Source organism: Bubalus kerabau, chromosome 3 (assembly GCF_029407905.1).
Source record: "Bubalus kerabau isolate K-KA32 ecotype Philippines breed swamp buffalo chromosome 3, PCC_UOA_SB_1v2, whole genome shotgun sequence".
Classification (NCBI taxonomy): domain Eukaryota; kingdom Metazoa; phylum Chordata; class Mammalia; order Artiodactyla; family Bovidae; genus Bubalus; species Bubalus kerabau.
This window is the reverse complement of record NC_073626.1, coordinates 84032546-84056468: the sequence shown is the minus strand read 5'-3', so window position 1 is coordinate 84056468 and position 23923 is coordinate 84032546. Positions and strand designations below refer to the sequence as shown.

At 38.2% G+C, this 23923-nt stretch overlaps 1 protein-coding gene across 4 annotated transcripts in view; it reads right to left on the bottom strand.

Annotated features, from left to right (window-relative positions):
* Window positions 1–8460: 8460 nt before the first annotated feature.
* Window positions 8461–23923, bottom strand: part of TTC21B (tetratricopeptide repeat domain 21B) — a 96060-nt gene continuing 80597 nt past the window's right edge. For all 4 annotated transcript variants that reach the window (XM_055572380.1, XM_055572382.1, XM_055572379.1 and 1 more), the window contains exons 26-29: window positions 18251–18475; window positions 14371–14491; window positions 10398–10465; window positions 8461–9009 (exon numbers count right to left, since the gene is read on the bottom strand). In XM_055572380.1, coding sequence (XP_055428355.1) covers window positions 8932–9009; window positions 10398–10465; window positions 14371–14491; window positions 18251–18475 — 492 coding nt within the window. In that variant the 3' untranslated portion in view covers window positions 8461–8931. The remainder of the gene's footprint in view (window positions 9010–10397; window positions 10466–14370; window positions 14492–18250; window positions 18476–23923) is intronic.

Below are 23923 nucleotides of genomic sequence, written 5' to 3'. Positions count from 1 at the left end.
AGGCATCATTAATATGACACTGGTTGGTGTGGGAAGCTACAGTATTTATTTTGCAAGTAGATGAATATTTGGAAGGAATCTGCAAAGCTGGTCTAGGGAGCAGAACACACCCTCCTGTCATCAATAAATTATTCAGTTTGATTTTTAAAATACTTCATACCACTGGGAAATGCTTATGGTAACATTTTAAAATATGTTGTCAAATTTATAAACATTAAAACCAATCAAAATTGATGATACTAGGAAAAGTGGGGGGAAAATCCTGAATTCTTTTCAGTATATTTGTTTTTTGTGAGTCTTAGGGTGAAGCAATCCTGAAATTATTTCCTCGATTGAAGAAATGAACAAATATGATGAAGTTGTTGGGACTCAGGGTCTCACTGTGGAAGCAAGGACATGCAAATGAAAATTTGGGGAACACAGAAAGAACCCTATGGTGATAAATTGGATTTGGAAGAGTTGGTATAATTTTGTGACTGCTAAAATGTTGCAGTATGTGTGTTTTACACCTGTATATGCATGTGTGTATATATATATATGCACATATATACATGCATGTGTGCAGACATATGCACATATATGTATGCACATGTATACATGCATATATTTTCTATTTGCTGAAAGGCTTTAGAAGCACTTCATCCAAAGTGGCAGTGAACACACTTTGCACTAAGATCTTGATTTCTAATACATTGCCCCACTCAAGGGAACCAGGGCTGCTTAGAGAAATGGCTGATTGCAGGCTGGGACAGGGTAATTAGAAGTTGAAGCTGGGATATTTTGTTGTTAGAAAGTAGGAAAGTTCTTTAAAAAAAAAAAAAAAGACAAATGACGTGGCTTCTGCTGGCCAAATCTGAAACCATTTGAGCACCAAAATAATTAAAGGCATTAATGAATTATGAACCATTGAAAAAATGGGAACTCATGAACACATATAGTAAATACTAGATGAATTAAATAAGTAAAAAATAATAAGGAACGGGCTCTTGCTTATAGTAAATTCTAAGGGCTGACTGGAATATTTAGAGAAAGTAGTGATATTAGAATGTCTTCATTTGTAATCATCATGGTGAATATCAGATCAAGCAGGAATCATTCTAATCTAGGGGAAATTTTTGAAGGAGCAGAATATTTGTATGATCTGAAAATGTCTCCTCAAAAATTGGTTATTAGTTGCAAGGGAAAAAAACAACTATATAGTAGAAAAATGTGACTTGTGGAATCAAAATTAATGTCCCCAGTGAGGGCAGATGGACATGTATGTTTCCAGATGTGACACCTTGAGGACATCACTTCACTTATACAATATTATGGCCAGAAATGCTCAATTCAGATCCAATCTCAGGGAAATATCAGACACACACAAAACACAGGAACACTCGCATTTAAAAGGGGGGTGGTCAGAGAACTGTATTTTCAAAAATGGCTGTTTTATAAAAGGCAGAAGGTGGCTGTGGAAATGCTCTAGATTAAACAAGACTAAAGACATGACATGTAATATCCAATCCCAGAATGTAACTTGAGGGAAAAGATGCTGTAAGGGATTATTACTGGATCAGCTGGCAGTAAAGAGTGGCAGATTAAAAGTTTTGTATTTGTCTTGAACTAACTGATGTTCATAACTGTACTGTGATTATATTGGAGAATATCCCTATTCTCAGGAAATATGCAGTGATGTACCTAGGAGTACAGGGGCATGTATGATGTAGGCAACTTACTCTCAAAATGTTCAGAAAAAAAAATTTATGCATAGACATGTATATGTGCGTGTGCAAACATATGTATAAAATTTGTATACACACAGAGATGACACAAATGATGAAGCAAATGAGGTAAAATATTAACAATATTTTAGTATCTGGATAAATGGCATGTGGGTGCTCTCTGTACTTTTTTTATTCATGGAACTTCTTTAAGTTTGAAATGATTTCCAAATGAAAAGTCTAAAAAAAATCAAATTTTCTTTCTTTGGAAAAAATCTGATTTTTATTGGAACTAAAATAATGAATATTTACATTTTAAGAAATCTATGGCAACAGCAGTAACAATGCAAAAAGATATTACACGTCTTAAGCCACAGTAGAGTCACTTGTTTAGCACAGAGAAGTGACATCAGGACCTAGACATGTCTCATTGGTCCCATTTCTTCCCCTAGCATCTATGTGGTCAGTGGTCCATCACTTTAACTTTGCTCTTGGGTACTCTAAATATTCTGGACTTTTCCCAATCCCTGTACCCCCCTCCAACTATCCTTTACAGCGTGTGACTTAAGTTAATGTGAAAAATTTGCCAACAGTTTTTCAAGGAAGTATATGTCAGGGAGTTTTCATTCATTGACTAGAGTAACTTCAAGTATTTAAACTGCTTAAAAAGAACATTTATGTAACTGCTTAGCATTTTAGCACATTTTTTTCCTCCAGTGTTATGCTTAATGTATTTTTCAAAAAAGTTTAATCTCTATCTGTGAAACAGGACCTATTACCCATTATAAGTGAGGATACTACTGCATACTTCACAGCCCTGTTCTTAGTGTTTCAAGTGTCTCTTTTTTTTGGAGGGGGGTGGGAAGCTTCTTACATCATTTACCAATTAAAAATAAAACTAGCCTGGCTTTGGAGCAAACAAATAGTAATTACTTTCTCAAAATATACTTGTTTCTTTAAAAACAGAGTTTCTTTTACATTGCCAAAAGAATTTTGTTTGAAGATAAAAATAACATACACACTATTTGAAAACAGCCTGGTTTAAAGATTGCCATAGACTCTAAGGTTATACCACTCGGAAGGAAGACATTTAGAACCTGCTCATTACTCAGCTTTCCTCATTTATGGGATCAAATTGCTTTTATGGGCAGCATGCCAGATTCATTTATGTGCACTGCAAGGCAGATTGTAGAGTCAAGCATTTCTCTGGAAAACATCTGGTTCTTAAGAGTATTAAAAGGTGGGTAACACTTTTTTTGTTCATAACTATGATTTACGATGTTACAGTAACCCCCATTTAATCTGGCAGGCAAACTCCCAGCAACCACAAACAGGAAACTGGAAGTAAGTGAAAAATACTTCAGAGCCCAAGGGAAACAGAGGCCCCCAAATTCCATGCATAGGAAGGAATGGTTCTGCCTCTAGGTCAAAGTCCATTTTAATTATTATAAAACTGATGGAGCCAATTAGCATAAGGGCTCCTGGACCACCTTTATATATAACTCTTTCTACAGTGATCTTGTTCCTTTACTCTGTTTACAAAAATCACACATCCCTCTAAATTCCAATTCTTCTAAACCACCCCCTGGACCCCTTTTCCTACTCAGGCTTCCTCCTCTTCTCTCTTTTTTTTTTCTAGGTTCCTCTTCTATTTTCAATATCTACTTTCTCCCATAAATATTCCAAGATACTCGAGTATAATAGCTCCTGTCTTAAAAAACAGAAAATAAAAATCTTTCAAAAACTTCTGTAGCCATCACTCTATTGCTCCCTTACCCTCAGCCCTACAGCCGAATAATTTGCTCTCCTGTCTCTAGTTCCTCCCCTTCCACTCGTACTTTGTTCAAATTAGGAAGGGGTCCTCTTCCTGCAAGGGGTGCAGTTTGAGGTGTGTGACCCAGAATGTTAGCTTCTGCTCTGCTCCCTGGTCAGTTGGGTCACCCTGCCTGGGTCTCACACCACACAACCGTTGTGGCCGTGTGATTTCGCTTATTTCCTCTGGCTTCATACTAATTACATTTGGTAGGATCATCATTAAAACTGTTACCAGAATCACAGGAAGTGCAGAAAGTGGGTTTTGCTGTCTTTTTTTTTTTTTTACTATTTAGTTTTGGCTGTGCTGGGTCTTCGTTGCTGCCTGTTTTCTCTAGTTGTGGCAAGTGGGGACTACTCTCTAGTTGCGGTGTGCAGGCTTCTCATTGCAGTGGGTTCTCTTGTTGCAGAGCACAGGTTCTAGGCACACAGACTTCAGTAATTGCTGCACGTGGTCTCAGTTGCAGTTCCTGGGCTCTAGAGCACAGACTCAATAGTTGTAGGGCACAGGCTTTGTTGCTCCAAGGCATGTGGAATCTTCCTGGATCAGGAATCGAACCTGTGTCTCCTGCATTGGCAGGCAGATTCTTTACCACTGAGCCACCAGGGAAGCACTCGCGTTTATTTTCCCCTGTGGTTGCAGGAGTGCGCTCTTCACTCATTTCCATGGGGTACTCACATCTCCCTTAGTAACTCCTGGTCTCTCCTGTTATCACTGCTGCTATCAGCACTCTCCTATTTCCATTTTCTGGCAGAGTATTTCTCTAACTGCTACTTCTTGAATCTTCTTTGACAACTGAAATAAACCAGATTAGGTTTTGTTCAAGCCATTAGTAGTAAAGTGTGGGTGTTAAGAGTTGAAACAATGTCAGTGTCAGCTTTTGTTTAGTTTTTTTCTATTCATCTTTGAGAAAGCAATCCTTTTTTTAAAAGGAAAACACATCCTTTTTTTGGGGGGGGAATGGGATGGGGGGTGGGGGCGGGGTATGTGTTCATTGCAGTTAACTTCAAAAATGGCACATTTCTCATCACTATTTCATCAGGCAGATATAACTACCGTTAAAAACTGCATTAGTTTCAGTAGTTGTGTGTTGTCTATGTGTATATATATCTATGTGTACATCTATTTGGCTTCCCTGGTAGCTCAGCTGGTAAAGAATCTGCCTGCAAGGCAGGAGACCCTGGTTTGATTCCTGGGTCGGGAAGATCCCTTGGAGAAGGGAACGGCCACCCACTCTGGTATTCTGCAGAATACTGGAGAATTCCAGTCCATGGAGTTGCAAAGACTTGGACATGACGGAGTGACTTTCACTTCACTATACATCTACTTATTATTATATTAAGCAAATTAATTTTATATGAAGTTATGTTTCCTGAATTTTCACTTATTATTTGTAAGACACCCAGCAGTTAAAAATCTTTGAAAAAAGTTTTAAAACATGAATAGTAAAAAAAAAAATCTTTGAAAACAGCTTTTGATGACCACATTATCAGGTAAACTAATATATTCAACCACTTCAATTATGTTGAATGTTTTGACAATAATCGTAAAACCTAAACTTTTTGCTTTTATCAGTTTTTAAAACCAAAAAACCTTGAGAAAATTTCTGTCTCTTATGATGTATTTCTCTAAGTGAGATTTCCTGGTCAAAGGATGAAACCTTAATTCATAGCACCAAATTGCCCTTCAGAAAGGGTACATGAGACTGCTACCAAGAGAGGATGAATGTGCTGTTCCTCTTGCACTGTTGCCAATCTCTCACTAAAAACAAACAAAAAAATAATAGCATTTTCTACTTTATCAGCACTAGCACAGGTTACGTGATCCTGTTAAAAGGCTCTTCACTTATCACCAGACCCAAACTAGGAGGTTTCCTCTCAGTTTTAACTGGTCTTTTGGTTTCCAAAGTGATTCTATTATCTACCCTAGTGCAAAGTTTAACCTAGCTTCCTCAGCTGTCCATGCATAAAACCCTTCTTTCCAGAATTGCTCTAGGTTCTTGACTTCTGGAAAAGAAAGCTATTTCCTTTTGGGATCCAGTTCTTCATACTAGGTGACTTGAGGTCAAAGGACATTGAACTTACAACCGCTTCCTTATTCGGAGGGTGGTGGCATTCAAACCCCAGACTCACAAAAAATTCTTTCATTCATGTTGTATCCCTCCTCCTCCATCTTACGTGTGGACCCTAAACTCTCATTGAACATGCTATGGCAACTGATTCCTTCAAGTAGCAATTCAGTTCGAGTTCCAGCTTTCCTGGATGTGTGATCTCGGGCATGTGCACAAGAAAAACAGAGATTAGCAAGTGCTAAATAGAGGGTTTAAATACGGTGACAGAGTACAGACTGACAGGATAGCTACCTTATAGAGTGTCAGTGGACACGGACAGGGCCTCTGAGCAGGTGATTAATAAACTGATAACTGAGTGAGAGAAAGAATAAGCCTAGAGAGGGAGGCTTGGAGACAGCGAGCTGGGGATTAGGGAGAGGAGAGCAGGGAGAAAATTCCAGTAGAGGAGGGAAGGGTAAGTCTGTTCAAAAATTAGATGAAGAGAGATTTATGCATGTAGAGTGCAACACAATTTCCAGTTGGGGTTGGAAGAGTGAGAGAGAAAGAGGCAAGAAGGGAAGGGAGAACACGCCTGAGAATCCTGACCCCCATGTGCCTGTGCTTCCGAGGGGCCGGACTGGCCCTGTCAGTCTCTCCGCTGTCCTTGCTGTCTCTCTTCTCCTGTGAAGGTTCTTCTCAGTTGCAACTACTACTTGACCCTGTTTGGTTTATAATAATAGAGCTTCTATTTATTAAGAGCCTAAGTGAGTAAGATTCATTATAGGTTTTATGTAAGTTCTCTCATTTAATTCTTAACAACAATCCGAGGAAGGTTATTATCCTGATATGCTTTTTTATGGATGAGAAAACTGAGGCTCAGAGAGCCTATGTAACTGGAGAAAGGTGAACCTTCTAGTAAGTAGCAGAGTCAAACTTTAAACCTAGGACAGTCGGGCTTCAGGTCTACATTCCTCGCCACTGCACTACACTGCTCCTCACTCAGGCTTCTCTTTAGTAGTGTCCACATCTGTAAGAACGCTCATTCCACTCAGGTCTTGTTCCTCATTACCTCGCCATCTCTCTGATAGAACACTCAGTTTCATCTGCTAGCCAGATGCAGATAAGAGAATGTTTCTTACAGACACAGTCTCTCTTAGTTATGGAAAGCATCTCAATTTAGGAAGGCTGGTACAAAATCCAGGTTCTGACAATTTTTATGTGAGCTTGGGCAAATTTTAGATTGAGCTTCATCTCATTATCTGAAAAATATTATTTCTCTAGAGAGTTTATTGAGAAATAAAAGACATACTTTAAAGAAAGTTCCTAGGATAGTACCTAACAAATGGCAGAATAAGTGGCTGCTTAAGAAACAAAAACAAACTCCTCATTTCATAGATAGGAAAACAGATTTGGAAACGTCTTGCTGGGAGAACAGATGTTCTACTTTCTCCTTCCAATTTCCATGTTTCTAGCATTCTATAATGCAGGCTCATTGGAACTGCTATGGGTATTCTGTTGTATTATGTCCTTAACAATGTCCATTCAGTTTGAACGTTTTCCCCCCTAAATTACAGAGAAAGATAATGTATCACAGGGCCAGATTTGTAAAAGAGAGATAATAATATCTGTATCATAGGACTGTGAGGACAAAATGTAATAAGACATGGAAGTGTTTTAACAGACATGAAATATTTCATAAATGCTCTAATTATGAAACAATTCCATGAAACACCATAACTAAAAATGATTAGAAATCTTATAACACATAATTGGAATTAAAAGGACTCTGGAAAATGGGAGAAGTGATTTGAAATAAGAATGTAACTCAAAAGAAATAAACATGAAGTACTTTAGGAAAAGGAAGTGACTTTTAAAAACGGTTTATTGAAAATGCAGTTAAAATGGAAGACTGTGTTTATTGTATTTTTAAAACCAACTGAAAAAAGATGTAGGTACACTAAAAATGATGCTAAGAATTGAGTTTATGAAGATCAGGTTTATGGTGTGCTGCTGTGCTCAGCGGAGAAGGCCATGGCACCCCACTCCAGTACTCTTGCCTGGAAAATCCCGTGGACGGAGGAGCCTGGTGGGCTGCAGTCCATGGGGTCGAGACTGAGCGACTTCACTTTCACTTTTCACTTTCATGCATTGGAGAAGGAAATGGCAACCCACTTCAGTGTTCTTGCCTGGAGAATCCCAGGGACGGGGGAGCCCGGTGGGCTGCCGTCTATGGGGTCGCACAGAGTCGGACACAACTGAAGCGACTTAGCAGCAGCAGCAGCTGTGCTCAGATGCTCAGTTGTGTGACCCTACTGGACTGTAGCCCACCAGGCTCCTCTGTCCATGGGCTTCTCTAGGCTAGAATACTGGAGTGGGTTGCCATTCCCTTGTCCAGGGTGTCTTCCCGACCCAGAGATTGAACCCACACTTCTTGAGTCTCCTGCACTGGCAGGCAGGTTCTTTACCACTAGTGCCATCTGGGAAGGCTAAGTTCAATTCAGTGTAAAGAGTAAGTAACTCGCTCAGGTTGGGGGCAGGAATGCTAGGGATAGCGGGGTATGTGGTTGCTTTTTACATGGTGTGCTTTGTGAGTCCCTGCTGACCGAAAATATTCTCTATCAGGTGTCACAGTGTCTAAAGTTACACCAAAAGACCTTGTCTTTGGGCTAAGGTTAAATATTGTTATAAAGGTCTACCTATTTAATTTCAGGTACTGGTTATTTCTTAAAAGAACCTCATTGGCATTAAAAGCAGGAAGAATCAATTCAACAAAGAAGGGAAACTCACAAACACTCTTTATACTTTTCCAAAAGATTCTTCTAAGAAAGTCAGCTTCTGTAATACTATGTGTTAACATGGGTAGTTTACCCTGAACTTGCAAAACTCACCATGTGTTCTGAGTTCATAAATTTCATAAAACGTTTATTAAAAATGTTTTCTTTTTTATAAATATTTACATGGAAACTTACTCAAACCTTTGAAATAACAGAGAATTTCACAAAAATGTTTAACAGAGACCAATAGTATTTTAAACATATTTCCTGAAAGAAACAATATCCCTTAGAAAAGATACAGGGTACTTACCTATCTAGATTTTAACAAAATAGTCTTGATAGAAATGGGTTATAATCTTTATCACAGAAACACCAAATCTGCACCTAATCAAGAGAGTCAATTAAATAAACCAGCTCTCATTCCCTTTCTCCATCAGAAGACTTCCATTTAACAGTGTTTCTCTTTATATGCAACAGCAGCCTCTGCTGGAGAAAGTATGCTTTCTAATACAAAGTATTAGCTTAAACCTATTTTGTACTGGAAGAACTCAGATTCTTTCCATTTCTTGCTTTGAAAAGTTAAAATAATTTTCAAGGTCTTAAAGATGTGCGAGCTTTATCAAGTATATCCTTTCTGATTTTGGGGTAAGTTGGATGTGCTTCAAGAACCTGCCAACACAAACAAAATAAAACAAAAACTCAACTTATAATTCATTATCAAGAACTGGGGAGCCATAAAACTTACTAGCAATGGCATTACAGTTGAGATTACATTATAATAATATTGCAAACACAACAACACTTTTTAAAGGTGATATCTGAGATGTGACATGATGACTTATTTCTATTAACAGTAATTAGGTGAAAATGGTAAAAATGTACCACTACATGTGGAAAATAAAACAAATATAATTATTTCCTTAATAGATCAGTTATATAAAACAATTATGATCAATGATTTAAGATAATTTTTAAATTTAGCTATTTATGCATGGTATTTAACAAATCCTTAGAGATATTTTTACCCAGGAGTACATATTAGATTTACCTGGAATGATTTTGAAACATACAAATTTCCAGGTCTGCTGAGTTGAAGAGTAGGTGGTAGTCATAAAGAAAGAAAAATCAAAACTCCACAAACTACTCTAATATATAACCTTAACCTTAATGTGAACTGTTGCCTTACACAGAGACTCAGTAATCAACAGCAATCACTGGGGCCCAGTACTCACTATAATGATGCTGGCAGTTATCACTACATAATTCTCTGCTAAGGTGCTCTTCTTGGCGCTCCTAACGCTATTTAGTACAATGCCTTGTATGAATATCAATGGGACAATGTATATATAAAGAAATTGCAAATTCTAAAACAGCAACTCAAAAATTTGTCATTTAGCAAGGGATCATTTAGTCAGAAATCAGTCGCTCAATCATGTCTGCTGCTTTGCAACCCCATAGACTATAGCCTGCTAGGTTCCTCTGTCCATAGAGTTGTCCAAGCAATAAAATTGGAGTGGGTAATCATTCCCTTCTCCAGCGGTCTTCCCAACTCAGGGATCGAACTCTGTTCTCCTGCATTGCAGGCATAGTCTTTACTGTCTGAGCCATCAGGGAAGTCGAGAAACCAATTACAGAAGTGTAACTGAATGGCTTCCAAATGACAAAAATACCTCTTTAATTTATAAATCTGAATCCTCTAATAACCAGACTTGGACACAAACATAAGAACTTCTATTCAGAACAATGACCTGGAGAATCTATAAAAATCTTCAGATATTTTCTGACTTAAGGATTAAGTTTGTTTAACATGCTTCTTGTCTAGCCTCCTCCTTTAAATTGGCAAACCTTATTTGAGGCCTAATTAAAAACATGTTTTTGATTTAAGTAAACTTTATTTTCTAAACTTTGAAAACCGGTAATTTCTTCCAGATGTATCCGACAAAGCACTGAACCAAAACAGTACATCCTCTATCTCTATTCATGTACAACTCGATATTAAACAAAAGTAGGAAATAGCACATCTGAAAAATTTTAAGAAATATAAATTTAAGTGTTACCTGGTGACATATGTCAATTGCATCCACATATCTTTTTGCTTTTAAGTAATTAAATGCCAGTTTGTATCCTGTAAAGACAAAACCCCCAGCAATGATATAGTATTATTTATTTATAGAGCACACTGTTAGTATTACCTTTCTTGGCTTCCTCCTTTGTTTATGCTAATATTAGAGAACTCTTAGTGCAGGGTGATGACTGTACCATGATAGAAACGATAGGATAACAGAAGGTGGAGTGATACAAAGGAGAACAGGTACCAAAGAAAATGGAGCTGGAACAAGGGACCACCGTTGGGCTAGAAGATGGCCGGCCATCCCACAAATACGGTTTTGCAACTTACGGAAAAGTCCTGTTTGTTTCAGATTACAGTAAAAACTGATCATACAGCAGTAAGTGATAACACGGCTATTCCTTTACACAGTACTGATGTACTTAACACATCAGGCAAACTGGTTCCTGAGGTTTACATTCTGTTATGAAAGAGCGTATGTTATTTAAGTAATTACGGAAGTACGTGGATGATTTCAGAACTGAGATAAATGCTATGAAATAATGGCACAGGCCAAGAGCACTGTAATAAGAGATCTGGGGTAGGTGTCAGGCAATGTGTGAAACCTGAAGGAAGAGGCATAATGTAGGCCAAGGGGGTGGGAAGAAAGAATTCCGTTCGGCAAAGAGAACCGCACATGGAGAGGCCAGTGGTAGAGGGAGACACAGCAGCCAAATGCGCCTGGAGTGCAGGGGGAGCAGAGGGCAGCGCAGCAGCGGGGTGACTCAGAAGGCAGAGCGTTAGTCATTAGATGGCCACGTCAGCCACATGTGATGGTGAAATGGCACACTGCAAGGAGTATTTATTTAAAATCTTTAGTTATTTATTTTTGGCTGTACTGGGTCTTACTGTGCACGCGCTTTCTCTAGTAACTGCAGTGAGTGGGCTTTCTCTAGGTGTGATGAGCTGGGGCTACTCTTCAGTTGTGGTGTGTGGGCTCCTCACTGCGGTGGTTTCTCTTGTTGTGGAGTACAGGTTCTACGTGCGTGGGCTCAGAAGCTGTGGCGCATGGGCTCAGTTGCCCCACAGCATGTGGAAAGTTCCCAGACCAGGGGTTGAACCTGTGTCCCCTGCATTGGCAGGCAGATTCTTAAACAGCTGGACCACCAGGGAAGTCCAAATACTGACATTTTGGAAGAAAGTTTTAATACATTCTTAAATAATTGTTGTTCTATAATAAGAATGCCAATTTCATCTCCTTAGTTTCTTTAGTAGTAAGCAAACTAAGGAGATGAAAAAGTAGATTCAATAAATAAGATATAACACAATGTAAAATAATATGTAACTAATAATATATTTTGCTTTACCACTTAAAAATATGAAAAGGAAATCTGAATGCTGCTCTTGGACTTTAATCAAAGAGCCCTTGAAGAAAATTTTTAGAATTTCAAAACAATGTTTTAAAAGAATTATTGGCTTAATGCAATCATGGTAGCAAGAAGGAAGGAACAGAAATTATCTAAAATTCACAGTATTCAATTCACACACACAAACACACACACAATTAGAAATGTCCAAGATGAAAACAGTATCAGAGAGGTAAACTTGATATCATTAGAAAGGAATTATAAAACAGAATAATAAATAGTTTGTGACATTTAAAAAGGAAAACAACTTAAAGATGTCATGCCAAATATGGAAACTAGAGCCAAAAAAACCTGGACATAACTTTCGGTTTCCGGCTTCCTGACTAGCTTTGAGCCCTTAAGCAATTCACCATTAGCTGTCAATTTCAAGTTTCTGCATCCAAAAATGGGGAAAATAATCCTGCTATCTCTTAATATAAATTTAAAGATCAAATGAAATACTTGTGAAATGCTTTAAAAAATTTCAGAGTACCACACAAATACTAATGTTTTGTTTTGTTTTCTTAACTAAATTAGAAGCACAAAGTTGTCATATTGAAACAAACTTGATAGATCATTTCCTTCCAAAAAGCCTTTAGAGAGGAAATGAAGAGCTACACATGGCAAAGAACATGTGTACCAGTTTCATTACACCTGTCAAGCTTCTAAGAATTCAACTCTTTGTGTAATCAGGGAAAAAAAAAATGGGGAGAGAGCCTGAGCTCGTGAAAGCAAGAAAACAAAAACACAAACAGTGTAAACAGCCTAGTGACTGTCACATAACCTGGGAACGACTGTGAGGAGAGAAACACGACTGTGTTCTCCTCACAGTGGATCTCAGCTCCTGGTGTCTTTCACAGTGACGGTGCTCAAGCTTGAATTCTATGCAAAGAACACAACTATGATTTTTAGGATTTCCTGACAAATGAAAAAAAAATGCATCATGAACTTGGCCAGAAAGGCTGGGAGTATTGGATGCAATGATAATCTTAAAAAAGAAACTGTAAGAATTAATTGAGAGCCTCAGAGAAATGTCTTTACAGAGAAATGATTTTAAAGAGAGGTCAGAGGAGCTGATAAAACCACCTATAAAGTTCAAAGAGAACACAATGAAAGAACGAGTGACCTGGACTCTATTTGCTGGTCTTTGAAGGAACAGAATATTTAAATAACTAGACTTCTAATTGCATTCCTTCTGGGGAATAAAGCATCGGAATTACATATATTTTAAAGATTTTAAGGAATTTTCATATTACAAGTTGACTTTATTTGTAACATGAACAAAACCTGAGAAGGAAAAATACTATCTACAAATTAGTTTCTGTGCTCTGAACAAGTCTAGTAAAGTAACAGACCCAAGAGAAAGTAGGGGAAGTCCTGAACTGACAGCAGTAAGTTTAAAGATGACCTATCTGACTGTAGATTAAATCTGAGACATTACCATGACACAGATGCTAAAAAGACAGATGTCATCTTGAGTTGAATTATCAACTACTCAATGCCTCATTAAAAAAAAGCTTCATTATACATACAATTCGTTCTTAAATCACACTTAACAATTTTTTCACTTCTAGTAAAACATAGGAGGGACATAGCCAAATATGGCCTTTTCCAAACTTATTTGGCCATGAAATCTAATCTCTTCACGGTCAACTCTCTTTTTTTTTCCAACTCGCTTTTTTAAAGGACTAACTATCAGTATCTCACCCAGTATTCCAAAGCAAGTTTGGGAAATGCTATTTGAGAGTTTCCAGGAGACAGCAAGGAGGGCGAAAGACTTGAAAGCAAGTCTTAGGAAGAATGAAGAAGTGCCTGAGAAGAGTCTGGAGAGAAACTGAGGAGAGACATGACAGAGTTTGCAATTGAAGGCCATTATGTATAAGCAGGGAAGAGCTCTGCAGGTTGCTCCAGAGAACAGACAGGGCAATGTCAGTGAAGCTGACTTCAGCTCAACACAAAGAGAAGCCTGGGGGTGAGCTCCCTCACAACGTGGCTGTCAGTGGTCACTAAGTATATTCCAGGTGCCGCCCATCTGTTAGGGACCTTGGCGACTAGCCTTCCTCAAACCAAAAGTCTACCATTGGGACAGGATGATGTTTCCAGATGCTCAGGGGAAAAAAAAAAGTTCTGTAGTCAACTTATCGTGGGAAACATGTTCTCTATGGGATATCCAGCACAATGCATATTAGGGCTTAGAGTCTTTGAGAAGTTCTGCAGTAAAGCAACCAGCAGAATTTGATTTAATGCAATGTTTTTCTCACTTCTTTCACAATGAACACTTTCTTCCACAGTATTACATTTTTCAATTACAGGGTGAAGGGAGACAAAGGGGCAGAATTAGATTAGATGTCCTCTAAAGCAACTGAGGTCAAGTTTGAATCTCAGCAAACTATACCTAATAAGTTAGTAGCTAATAATCTATTAGGAATGTAAAATTTATTTCTCAGGAATGACAAAGGATGTTGGCTGTTAATGTATATTTTGTCCTTAACAAGAAAATCAAATTCATTTAAATGAAGGTTTACACACAAAATCCATGTTTCCGGTGAAAACCTACTGTTCAAATGTTAAACTCACCTACTGCTGGGTTTGTCTGGTTGCCATGTTTCCATGCTATCTCATAGTTTAAGGCAGCGTCCATGTATGCTTGCTCTTTTTCCATAATGTAGCCCATATATTCATAAGCTTTGCAGCATGACTAAAAATAAATACAAGATGTATCAATAGATTAAGCTTGATATCACTAAGATTTTATGGAGTGCTTATGACTATAGAGGTCAATCATATTAACTTATTTAAATGGCCCATAAAACAATGGTTTTCAATCTTGGCTATGCAATCACATCATCTATGGGACTTAAAAAGATTCTGATGCCAAGCCCCTATTCCAAACCTACAGAATCAGGATTTTTGGGTGAGAGGCAAGGACATGTTTTATACATATACTTAACACTTTTTATTACCAATAATTTTAACAGAGATAGAAATAACAGTATAGTGGACCCCATGAATCCATTTCTTTAACAATTAACGCCTAATACTGTCTCACTTCTACCCCATATTTGTCCCTCTGTATTGTCAGATAAAAAGTCCTCAGATACTGTAACAAAATACTTTAGTATACTCTTTAAAATAAGGACTTTCTTTAATCATAACCACAAATTATCATACCTAAAATATAACAACTCTTTGACATTACCAAAATTTATAGTCACTATTCAAATTTCAAATAGTCTTAACATAATTTCTTTGTTTGCTTGTCAGGATGAGGAACTAAATAAGGCCCACACACTGTGACTGATTTGAAATGTCCCTAAGCTTCCTTTTGATCTACAGGTTTCCTCTCTCTCTCTTTCCTTGCAATTAAATGTAGGAAAAATATGAATGTTTATCCTAGAGTTTCTCACAGCCCAGATTTAGCTGAGTGAATCCTTGTGGTAGTTATATAATACATTCCTATGTCATTGATATTTCCTGGAAATTGTATTAGATCTAGAGGTTTGGATCTGATTTTGATTTGAGGGAAAGAGATGAAGCTACTTACTTCATAGATCGCTGCTCTGCCAAGCCACACTGCTCCTCAGGAAAGAGCAAAAATGCACAATGCTGTATACATGTTTTTAGGTACATGTATAATTGCTATTTTTTCCCCAGAATGTTAATTTAAAAAATTTTGAAAAACAGAAAAGTAGGTGTATTAAAACTCATGTTGTTTGTTATTTTTATGTTATATGTTATTTTTCTATTTAGTGGAATTTTACTTTCCTTTAATTCAAGAAGATACACCACTAATATTTTCATGAAAACTATTAAACATTAAAAAATATAAACGTGATCAGGGTACATACACGTTTAGCCTTTTGCTTAAGGCTTCAATATAGCTCAGCACAGCACTGTAAGATCCTGTTTCACATTTTGATACTTTTTTTTTATTAAAAAAAATTGCATTAAATATCATTCATCTTGATTACTGTGATGTACAGAGTGTTTATGTCCCCCTAAATTTATATGCTGAAATCCTAACATCCAATGTGATGGTATTAGGAAGTGAGGCTTTGGGGAGGGTCATTTGGGTGGAGCCCTCCTGAATGGAATTAGTGCCCTTATAAGAGGGAGCCCAGAGAGCTCTCCTACTCTCTTTTCTGCCCTGTGAGGACACAATGAGAACTCAGCAGTCTGCAACAGGCAAGTGGGCCATCACCAGAACCCAATCAAGCTGGCACCCTGGTTGTAGACTCCAGCATCTGTTAACAAAACTGTGAGAAGAAACTTCTGTTGTTTATAAGCCACCCAGTCTCTGACACTTTGTTACAGCAGGATCACTTAAGATAATTACATTTAGTGTCCCTTTAAAGTTTGGACCCAGAGTGAGTGTTTCACTTGTCTCACCCCCAGTCTGACTGTCAGATAGCGTGTTCTTCATTCAGGAGGCACATAATGTCTTGTGATGTTATACCCATTTATTAATTCATAATGGTTGGAAAATAGTGACATTCTATCATTCTTTCCTCATTTCTTCATTATCTGGACAACATCTATAATGAGAAACATCTCCTTTTCCATCATTTCATTTCCCAGCAGTATTATTCACACAGAAAAGGCAGGAGAGATACTTAATTCTTTCCCTTTATTGCCAGCTTTAGAAATAACATTTTATTAGCATATTTCAATGGTGACCAATTAGGTTTTTTTTCTTTTCTTTTTTATATCTTTGTAAACTCATGGATTTAAACATATTTGGTGTGGTATTCAATGCAGTCATTATTGATGCCTGAAGTGTGTCAACTTTGGCTTGTGGGAATGTCCTCAAGATGGCTCTTGAGTCCCTGACATGACTCCAATCATCTCTGATAGTTTCCTTGCCATCTGGTATGACAGGATGGCCTAGTGGCATCTTGTACATTTCCTGCCCCAGATCTGGATGATCTCCATTTTTAAATTACATAATTTAAAGTTTCTAAGCTCCAGTTCCTGAATCTCATGCTTCCCATATGAACATGCCTAAATAACCATCATGTTTAACCTCTAAACCAGCCATCATGTTCAACCACGCAGTGTACTGCTGTCTGAGTTCTGGCAAATTGAAATTCTATCTGTATTGAAATCTTAATTCCCATGAAATCTTACTTACAGAGGTCAGTTATTTGGCACTTTAGATTTTTTAAAGTCTCTTAATAAGTATTGTGTTTTCTTAAGGCCAATGTAAATTAAATCACCTGTACAAACCATAAGTTGATAAATGTCTTAAATCTTTCAGTTTTCAAGTCCCTAAAAAAGTAACTTAATAGTATTAGGTGATCATGATTTCTCTTTAAAAAACAAATGATCCATTTTGAATTCTAATTGGCTCAAAGAGAATAAAACATAGATTTACTGTGATTAAGATTTTGAAGTAACTGATAAGAATCCATAAAGATAAATACCCTTAAGTTTCTAAGTTGAGCACAATTATTTCTCAGTAAATAGGAACATTCTTAACTTTAAAAAGGTCATAAAAAGACATCCTTTTGGGGGCTATTAAACACCAAAATGCACTGTTAGTAAAGAGTCTTAAATTCTAAGGATGTCAAGATTTGCAATTTTATACCTCATGATAAGGACATTTTATTAAATCAAATGAAATGCTGAAAAGACTTCCCCCCATAAAATATATTATGCAGAGTGTATTCTAATAATGTGAAAACAACATGCAGCTGCAGTAAATTCATCAGGAGTATTTAATAGGAGGGACAGGCGTCTGCAATTAATGTTCTTCTGCAATTTTCATTAGTTCTGGGATGAGATGGATAATCACAGGCAAATGCTTGACATTCCCAAACACTTTTGATAAGTAGGGCAAACCACAGCTGAAACTTGAAACTGCATACATCTTTATTTTATTTTCAAGGGCAAATAGCTTTTTTATTATTAATGTTTATATCCTGATTGTGGTAGAAATAAACATTTAATTTTCCAAAAACAGAGAAATCCCTAGAAATGGACCAATACACTCTGAAGCCTATTATAGAATGTTTATACAACCAAGGCTAACAATCATTCTTTCCTCCTCAGTCTCCCACCCCATGGGCTTCCCTGGTAGCTCAGCTGGTAAAAAATTTGCCTGCAATTCAGGAGACTCTGGTTCGATTCCTGGGTCAGGAAGATCCCCTGGAGAAGGGACAGGCTACCCACTCGAGTATTCTTGGGCTTCCTTGGTGGCTCAGACAGTCAAGAATCTGCTTACAATGCAGGAGACCTGGGTTCGATCCCTGGGTTGGGAAGATCCCCTGGAGGAGGGCATGGTAACCCACTCCAGTATTCTTGTGTGGAGATCCCCATGGACAGAGGAGCCTGGCAGGCTACAGTCCATAGGGTCGCAAAGAGTTGAACACAGCTGGCGTGCTATGATTCATGGGGTTGCAAAGAGTGGGACACGACTGAGCGACTGAACTGAACTGAAGCACAGCACAGCACCTACCTTGTTATGCCGCAGGCACCGTTTTATCAGTTCCTCGGCCATGTCGTATTTTGCTGACTGAATATAAATATCAGCAAGCAGCAGCCAACTCCTCTCAAAGTCCTCAGCATCAATAGGATTCCAGTTCATTTTTGCAATCCGCTTCAGCTGATTTCGGGCCCGGGGAGTTTGTTTCAAGATCATATGAGCTGTTGCCATTCCCAAAAGTGCTGGAACATGATCCTTCTGTAAGAAAACAAACATTTAGACCCCCAGATACACAAACATAAAATGTCTCATGTTTCAAAGGGAAACACATGGAAAGTAGCAAGTGCCACATAATATACGGACTGGCCTGTGGATTCTGTCTCTGGCTTCACTTAAATCCTGTGATATGGTCATTATTTAGCACATCAACTAACCTCAAGCTGCCAGGAAGAACCATCTGGTCAAGGGAATTCAGCAAGAAGGCAAGTGCCATAACCACACAATTCCAGGCAATAAGGACAACTTGATCTTTAATGGGATTGACTGTTTTGGTTTTGTACAGAAATAGAAAAAGATAAAATTCTATCTGAATGTAGTCCTAATTGCACATTTATCATTCTGGTTCCTTAGTTATTTCACCTGTAAATCAGATAATCAACAGAATGACATACCTGCAAATGATATTCCTTATCTAGACTGACTTCTGTTGCTTCTTTCCCTATCCCTTTTCATTTTATTCAAAAGCCTTTTCTTCCAATAAAGTGTGACCAGTGAAATGTTATTAAGGCATGCAATGAATTAATTACTTGGAAATTATATGAAATAAACTCATGCCTTAAAAGATGCCTTTAGATTTGGACTCTGCAGATCCTTAATAGTGACTATAAGAGAGATGTTATCTTTTTAAAGACAGAGTTCAAAGTTAGAAAATGTCACTCTGTGAAATCAACAAGCTAATAAAAACTGTTATAAAATGGAGAGGGGCTTCCCTAGTGGCTCAGTTGGTAAAGAATCTGCCTGCAGTGCAGAAGACCCGGGTTCAATCCCTGGGTTGGGAAGATCACCTGGAGAAGGAAATGGCGATCCACTCCAGTGCTCTTGCCTGGAGAATTCGCACTTGCCATCTATTCAGAAAATTAACATACCAAAGCAATAATAAGTATGTATCTGATAAAGCTAAAGTGCTTCTTAATTTCAGCAGAGGGATTATGATGATTTTTTTTGTATGTGTGTGCACAAATTCACCAGTTCTTTTTTTTTTTCCCTTTAACTTAAAAAAAATTTTCATTATTATTATTTTTTAACACCACAAACATTTTGTATTGGGTATAGCCGACTAACAATGTTGTGATAGTTTTAGGTGAACAGGGAAGGGACTTAGCCATACATATACGTATATCCATAGCTCAGCTGCTAAAGAATCCACCTGTAACACAGGAGACACTGGTTTAATTCCTGGGTCAGGAAGATCTCCTGGAGAAGGGACAGACTACCCACTCCAGTATTCTTGGGCTTTCCTGGTGGCTCTGATGGTAAAGAATCTGCCTCCAATGCGGGAGACCTGGGTTTGATCCCTGGGTTGGGAAGATCCCCTGGAGGAAGGCATGGCAACCTACTCCAATTTTCTGGCCTGGAAAATCCCCATGGACAGAGAAGCCTGGCAGGCTTCAGTCCATGGGGTTGCAAAGAGTCGGACATGACTGAGCAATTAAGTACATTCTTCCCCAAACCCCTTTCCCATCCAGGCTGGCACATAACATTGAGCAGAGTTCCATGTGCTATACAATAGGCTTTTGTTGGTTATCCATTTTAAATATAGCAGAGTGTACATGACCTTCCCAAAGTCCTTAACTATCACTTCCCCCTCCTGCAACCATGAGTTCATTTCTAATCTGTGAGTCTCTGTTTGGTAAGATCATTTGTATCATTACTTTTTAGATTCCAGATATAACGGATGTCATGTGATGTTTCTTCTTTTCTGTCTGATTTACTGTACTCAGTACAACACTCTCTAGGTCCATCCATGTTGTTGTAAATGGCCTTATTTCATTCTTTTTAACTGCTGAGTAATATTCCATTGCATATATGTACCACATCTTCTTTATCCGTTCTTCTCTCAACAGATATTTAGGTTGTTTCCATGTCCTGGCTATTGTAAACAGTGCTGCAAAACACACTGGGGTGCATGTATCTTTTGGGGCCATGTTTTTCTCTAGATATATGCTCAGGAATAGGATTGCAGGGTCATATAGTAGCTGTTTTTAGTTTTTTAAGGAACCTCCATACTGTTCTCCATAGTGGGTGTACCAATTTACATTCCCACCAACAGTGCAGGAGGGTTCCCTTCTCTCCACACGCTCTCCAGCATTTGTGAATTTTTTGATGACAGCCATTCTGACCAGTGTGAGGTGATATCTCACTGTAGTTTTGATTTGCATTTCTCTAATAACTAACAATGTTGAACATCTTTTCATGTGCCTATTAGCCAACTGGATATACTCTTTAGAGAAATGTCTATTCAAGTCTTTGGCCCATTCTTTAAGTGGGTTGTTTGCTTTGATGCTATTAAGTGTCATAAGCTGTTTATAAATTTGAGACTAATCCCTCATCAGTCACATCATTTGCAAATATTTTCTCCCAATCTGTGGGCTGTCTTCATTTTCTTTATTGTTTCCTTTGTTACACAAAAGCTTTCAAGTAGGTCCCACTTATTTTTTCTTTTACTTCCATTATTCTGGGGGATGGACTGAAAAAGATATTGCTGTGATTTATGTCAGAGAGTATTCTACCTATGCTTTCCTCTAATAGATTTAAAATGTCCAGTCCAACATTTAGGTCTTTAATCCATTTATGACTTATTTTTGTGTATGGAGTTAAGGAATAATCTAATTTCATTTTTTTTTTTTTTTAACATGTGGCTGTCCAGTTTTCCTAGCACCATTTGTGGAAAAGACTATCTTTCTGACATCGTGTAGTTTTGCCTCCTTTGTTACAGATTGATTAACTACAGGTGCATAGGCTTATTTCTGTTTTTTTGGTATGCTGTTCCATTGATCTATACTTCTATTTCTCTGCCAGTACCATACTGTTTTGATGACTGTAGCTTTGTATTAGTCTGAAGTCAGGATGCCTGATTCCTCTAGCTGTTATTCTTTCTCAAGATTGCTTTGAATATTTGGGGTCTTTTGTGTCTCCATACAAATTTTAAGACTTTTTTGTTCTATTTCTGTGAAAAATAGCATTGGTAATTTGATAGGGTTTGCATTGACTCTGTTGATTCCCTTGGGTAGCATAGTCATTTTGACAATATTGCTAGTGGAGGTGATAGAATTCCAGTTGAGCTATTCCAAATCCTGAAAGATGATGCTGTGAAAGTGCTGCACTCAATATGCCAGCAAATTTGGAAAACTCAGCAGTGGTCACAGGACTGGAAAAGGTCAGTTTTCATTCCAATCCCAAAGAAAGGCAATGCCAAAGAATGCTCAAACTACCACACAATTGCACTCATCTCACACGCTAGTAAAATAATGCTCAAAATTCTCCAAGCCAGGCTTCAGCAATATGTGAACTGTGAACTTCCAGATGTTCAAGCTGATTTTAGAAAAGGCAGAGGAACCAGAGAGCAAATTGCCAACATCCGCTGTATCATGGAAAAAGCAAGAGAGTTCCAGAAAAACATCTATTTCTGCTTATTGACTATGCCAAAGCCTTTGACTGTGTGGATCACAATAAACTGTGGAAAATTCTGAAAGAGATGGGAATGCCAGACCACCTGATCTGCCTCTTGAGAAATCTGTATGCAGGTCAAGAAGCAACAGTTAGACCTGGACATGGAACAACAGACTGGTTCCAAATAGGAAAAGGAGTATGTCCAGGCTGTATATTGTCACCCTGCTTATTTAACTTATATGCAGAGTACATCATGAGAAATGCTGGGCTGGAGGAAGCACAGCTGGAATCAAGATTGCCAGGAGAAATATCAATAACCTCAGATATGCAGATGACATCACCCTTATGGCAGAAAGTGAAGAAGAACTAAAAGGCCTCTTGATGAAAGTGAAAGTGGAGAGTGAAAAAGTTGGCTTATAGCTCAACATTCAGAAAACGAAGATCATGGCATCCGGTCCCATCACTTCATGGGAAATAGATGGGGAAACAGTGGAAACAGTGTCAGACTTTATTTTTCTGGGCTCCAAAATCACTACAGATGGTGACTGCAGCCATGAAATTAAAAGACGCTTACTCCTTGGAAGGAAAGTTATGACCAACCTAAATAGCATATTCAAAAGCAGAGACGTTACTTTGTCAACAAAGGTCCGTCTAGTCAAGGCTATGGTTTTTCCTGTGGTCATGTATGGATGTGAGAGTTGGACTGTGAAGAAGGCTGAGCGCTGAAGAATTGATGCTTTTGAACTGTGGTGTTGGAGAAGACTCTTGAGAGTCCCTTGGACTGCAAGGAGATCCAACCAGTCCATTCTGAAGGAGATCAGCCCTGGGGTTTCTTTGGAAGGAATGATGCTAAAGCTGAAACTCCAGTACTTTGGCCACCTCATGCGAAGAGTTGACTCATTGGAAAAGACTCTGATGCTGGGAGGGATTGGGGGCAGGAGGAGAAGGGGATGACAGAGGATGAGATGGCTGGATGGCATCACTGACTCGATGGACGTGAGTCTCAGTGAACTCCGGGAGTTGGTGATGGACAGGGAGGCCTGGCGTGCTGCGATTCGTGGGGTTGCAAAGAGTCGGACATGACTGAGCAACTGATCTGATTCTTCTAATCCATGAACATGGTATATCTTTCCATCTGTTTATGTCTTTTTTGATTTATTTCATCAGCATCTTCTAGGTTTTAGAGTACAGGTCTTTTGTCTCCTTCATCATCAGTTCAGTCGCTTAGTCATATCTGACTCTGCAACCCCATGAACCGCAGCACGGCAGGCCACCCTGTCTATCACCAACTGCTGGAGTCTACCCAAACCCACGTCCATTGAGTTGGTGATGCCATCCAACCATCTCATCCTTTGTCTCCTTAGGTAGGCTTATTTCTAGATATTTTATTCTTTTTGATCTAATGGTAAATGTAATTGCTTCTTGAATTTCTCTTTCTGCTCTTTCATCGTTAGTGTATAGAAATGCAACAGATTTCTGTGTATTAATTTTGTAACCTGCAACTTTACCAAATTCATTGATGAGTTCTAGTTCTAGTAGCATCTTTAGGGTCTTCTGTGTATAGTATCATGTCATCTGCAAATAGTGACAGTTTAACTTCTTCTTTTCCAATCTGGATTACCTTTACTTCTTTTTCTTCTCTGATTGCTGTGGTTAGAACTTCCAAAACTATGTTGAATAAAAATGGTGATGCAGCTCAATACCAGAAAAATGAATCAACCCAATCAAAAAGTGGGCCGAAGAACTAAACAGACATTTCTCCAAACAAGACATACAGATGGCTAATAAACACATGAAAAGATGCTCAACATTACTCATTATTAGAGAAATGCAAATCAAAACCACAATGAGGCATCATCTCATGCCAGTCAGAATGACTGCCACCAAAAAGTCTACAAACAATAAATAATGGCGAGGGTGTGGAGAAAAGGGAACCCTCTTACAGTGTTGGTGGGAATGCAAGCTGGTATGGGCTTCCCTGATAGCTCAGTTGGTAAAGAATCTGCCGGCAATGCAGGAGACTTCGGTTCGATTCCT